Genomic DNA, 4,616 nt, shown 5'->3' with positions numbered 1-4,616 from the left:
CAGAGCCTCTCCCTGCATTGTTCCAAGATCCAGTGCACATGGCCTACTTTCCTAAAAGCTGGGTGTCTTTGGTCTCCATGGTTCCCTAGTGTCTTCCTGCATCCTTCACAGAGTTCATATTCTTGTTCTTGGGAAGACACTCTGGAAGTCAGCATTCTGTCCTTCACATATGAGAAGGGGAGAAGAGTCCCAGAGGAAAGTCAGCTATGTCTCCTGTCACATGGTCCTCTACCTGTCAGATTTCACTTCTGAAGCTCTCCAGGGCTCCCCGACTAACCCTCTTGGGTGAAAGCCAACACACTTGCTTAGACATGTCTGTAAGAACTCCAAGTATCTGTACCTAACCTCCCTCAAGTGTATATTCCTTGTGGAAATGGACTGTGGCTCAATCGATGTTAAATGAATGTAGTGTCCTAGGCCAGAAGCAAGTGACCCAGCAAAGCCCAGGGCTTCTGACATCTCACCCAGCTCCCTTCCTACCCCATCCTGTGCCACTTCTCCAAAATCACTTACTGCCTGCACTTAAGTGTCTTCCAGTTCTCTCTCTGGCAGTTATACAAGAAAAATTCCAAAGAGCAATTGATAGACACAGGAAGCAGCACAGCAGCCCTCAAGGAGAAATTCAGGCTAGTCACAGGACTAGGGAAAGACCAAGAGTATACACATAAGAACCTTGGCCAGAGAGTGAAGAGTGGGTATTAATCCCAGTCAAGATCCTAGAGAAAAGACACAAGACATGGAAATCTACAGGGAAGAAACAAACACACAGGATAACAATGCCAGCGACAAAAAGAAGTTAAGGGTTCTGATCCTGGAAATTGTCATTGCTTTGAAGTAGTCACCAGAGGCCTAGAGCAACTGACATGAGGAAGACAAGAGTGGTCACAATGTTCAACTCTGGTCCAGAATAAGATCAAACAAGGGTCCTTCACCTTCTCTGTGGGGCAGGATAGTTTAGTAAATATATCTGCCAGGAAGAAATGGGGGCAAAAGAGCTGAAGAAACTTAACAAGTACAATACCACTTCCTGTGTATTCTAAGGACTGGAAACCGTCCATTTAGGAAGCTAACTGAGGTTTCAGTTAGGTTAAAAGAACTCTGTCTAATTTAAAGCATATATGATTTGTACTGATAGAGAACTGGGTGGGCCTAGTAAAAAGCAAACACCTCATTCTGAGGGAGTCTTTGGGCTCACTTTCTTCCCCAAAGATGGGCCCGAAGAAAAAATAAAACAACAACAATAACAACAAGCCACTAGAAGTGGTAATGTGGCTCAAAGTGGTAGAATACTAGCCTTGAGCAAAAGAGCTCAGGGACAGTGCAGAGGTCCTGAGTTAAAACCCCATGACTCACACACGCACACACGCGCGCGCGCACACACACACACACACACACACACACACACACACACACACACACACACACACCCATCATTGTATACTTACCAGCCATGTACTAGTGGCTCACACCTATAATCCTAGCTACTCAGAAGGCTGGGAACTGAGGATCGTGATTTGAAACCAACTGTGGCAGAAAAGTCCCTGTGACACTCTTATTTTCAATTAACCACTCAAAAATCGGAAGTGGAGTGAAAAAGTCCCCATGAGACTCTTATCTCCAATTAACTACTCGAAAATCAGAAGTAGAGCTGTGGCTCAAAGTGGTAGAGCACTAGCCTTGAGCAGACGAGCTCAGGGACAGTGCCTAGCCTGAGTTCAAGCCCTGAACTGACAAAAACAAAAAACAAAACAAAACAACAACAACAAAAAAAACCCCACCTGTTCTTGGAGAAATGTTCAGTGTCCAGAGTGGAAAGTAAAGGTAGGGAGAAAATTTACCCATCTTCCAGCAAGGACAGAAAGACTAGGCATATCTCCTCTGAGGAGCAGATACTCAACTTGACTTTATTGGCATGCTTTTAGGAAGATGGCCCTTCGCAGCCCTGGTTACACCCTTTGAGGGATTCTCTTGGAGCTGAGAAGACACCAAGCCTAGGACAGAGGACAGTCAGGCCAGGCAGTTAGGCCAGGCTGGGAATAGGCTTCTTCTTCCAGTTTCATTCTGTTTCTTTTGATTTTCCTTATTCTTATCTTTGCACACTTTTTCTGGACCCAAAGTATGCAGAGCATTGTGACTAGGAGGAGGAGGAGGAGCAATCCCTTGGCTAGGAAACAGAAAATCATTGAAGACTTTTCAGGATATCCAGAATCTAGGATAAAAGAAGGAAAGGGTAAAGGTCTCATGAGAGGAACTGGCAAGTTAAGATTAAGAACTCCTACCTCAAATTCCAGAGAGGAGGTCTCAGGTTCATAATCGGTGGATATCCCTTTGCATATGTCTCTAGACATACATGTTCTAACCCACTCAAGAGACAAGACCTTTGGAAGTTGGGAGAATTAGACACCAGAAGGTGATTACCACCTCCCCCACCCCCGCCTATCTAGATTTCAACCCTCTTGGAATAGTGTTAGGTTATGGAGTCCATGTACTCTTTAGATTTGGGGTTGGAAGAAAGAGAGCATGTGTGTCTTGAGGCAGGAGTTTTGCACAAGCTTGGGGATTGTCTCTAGGGTGCTGCTACCTGCACAGAAGAGCCCAGAAGGGATGGAATGGGAACTGATGTTGCTGATGGGGTTGCTGGCCCTGCATGTGTAGGAAAGAGCATTTTCACCAGGACTCCAGGATGTGTTGAGGACCGGGCCTTCCTGCACCACAGCACTGCTGTCCCCTGATGAGAGCCAGCTGTAGGTCACATCCATGCCCGCTGTCTCTATAGAACATGTCAGGAACACATCACAGTGATCTTCCCCAGAGATCTCAATATTCACAGTGACTCAAGGCTACAACAGTCATCCTAGGTGAGAGGAAAACCCAATGACACACTGAACAGTGGTGACACCTGTTTTTCAAACCTCGAAACTCTGGAGTACTGAAGAACTGATCTTCCTTTGACAGCCCCTTCACCCAAACAACAAATAAGTGAACACCCAAAAAATCAACCATCATAAAACTTCTTGTTTCTGGATGGCCACAGCAACAACTGCTAAGGTGGAACAGAGCTGTTGATAGCTTCCATTTCCTCTTCTGCTTGTTCTTCCTTACTTTCATATACCTCCTTCAGAGCCCTCTTGGGCCTCATTGATCACACAAAATATTATCACTATTCCCAAGCCATTTATCAGTAAGATTCAACATGACAGGTTGGGCTTTAGTTAAAGAAAGATCCAGATTAGTAGTCCTCAAATTATACAGGGCAATAAAAGGCTCAGTAAATGTTCATTCTTTCTCCCTGAGAGAGAAAGGCCCCTTAGAGGGTCTTTACAAAAAGCCTCTCATCCTTCTCACTGCATTTGGGACCCTCCGTGGCACTTGCTCCAACTTACCTATCTGTTGCTGTAGCTCAGATACTAGGGCTGAGGCATGCTAGAGGCAGTCTGCCTTCTACTCCTGGCTTCTCAAAGCCTAACCCCTCCTCCATGGCATAAGCAAGCCCATGAGAACCAGGAGGGTGGGGGATGGGGGAAAGGAGTCTAAATTAACTCACGATAGACATGTAGATTATAATGTTGTATGGTAGAGAATGAGGACATCCTCAGGTTGACGTGGGCTTGATAAAGTCCTGAGTCCTCCCAGGTCAGATCGCTAATATAAAGAGAGTAGCTGGGCTCCAAAAAGCTCACTCAGCCCTGGTAGTGAGGGTCCATTACCAAGATGGATGCTGGCTGACTTTTGTTCCCTGGCATCACTATACTGATTCTTTTCTGTGAGGACCAGATGATGCTCTCAACTTCTTCACTTCTCCCAGAGGGAGGCTAATTCACTCTTGAAAGACTGCAACTACTTCCTCAGGATCAACACCATCTCCAGAGAATGCTTTGGCTGCAAATGTAGGTAGAAAAGAGATAGAAATAACACAACTAGTGTCTTCTAGGTGCTGAACCTGATATCAGAAACTGCATCTATCTCTATGGAGCAGCTTCTATGACCTACACACTAGATCTTGTCCTAAAGTTGCCTTTTCTGATGTTAGATTCCCATTATCCCTGAGTTGAGCATCTGCCAGGGGTCACTCCCATCTGTCTCTTCACTCTCTTTTTTCTTTCTCTTTTGCCATCTTGATTCTGCTCTCCCTTCCTTATCCCCAGACATTCTTCTTGCTTGAGCCTTCCCTGATGCCACTCTGTTCCTTGTCCAGGAAGGCTGACATTTCCAAAGGAAGGATCTCACTGGATCAATGACTACCAGACAGGAAAACTGGAGGGGAAGGAGACAGCACTATGCAGGTGTGGGTAGCCACTCATCTTCTGGGAGCAGCAGGAGGAGCAGCCATGGAAAGGCTTCCATGTCAGCAACTGTGGCCCAGTCCCAGGGTAACTTGGCCCATACTCCAGGCTATAGAGAAGACAAGCTATTAAGAGACTGAGAGACTGAGACACTGATTGGCAGGAACCAGAGAGGAAAATAGTTGCCAACCCAACTTCCTCCATCCCCACTAAGCCTCTCCCATCCCTCGTGGAGGGAGCTACTGCTCTAGCCTGATGTCAAGATGGTTTATCACACTGACTCATGGGGCCCATCCACCAAACTCAGCTCAAATCCCTCTGTTTGATAAAGTC

At 46.1% G+C, this 4,616-nt stretch overlaps 1 protein-coding gene across 1 annotated transcript; it reads right to left on the bottom strand.

The window, feature by feature from the left end:
* Positions 1–708: 708 nt before the first annotated feature.
* On the bottom strand, positions 709–4,344 carry Slamf9 (SLAM family member 9). The gene is given in 5 exon segments (XM_070000008.1): positions 709–716; positions 2,582–2,833; positions 3,545–3,802; positions 3,805–3,881; positions 4,304–4,344. Coding segments are annotated over 5 exon segments (636 nt in total).
* Positions 4,345–4,616: the final 272 nt, after the last annotated feature.

Source organism: Dipodomys merriami, unplaced genomic scaffold (genome assembly GCF_024711535.1).
Source record: "Dipodomys merriami isolate MVZ:Mamm:240054 unplaced genomic scaffold, mDipMer1.0.p SCAF_56, whole genome shotgun sequence".
Lineage (NCBI taxonomy): Eukaryota > Metazoa > Chordata > Mammalia > Rodentia > Heteromyidae > Dipodomys > Dipodomys merriami.
Note: the sequence above shows the minus strand (reverse complement) of the source record. Positions and strands in the feature narration are given on the sequence as shown.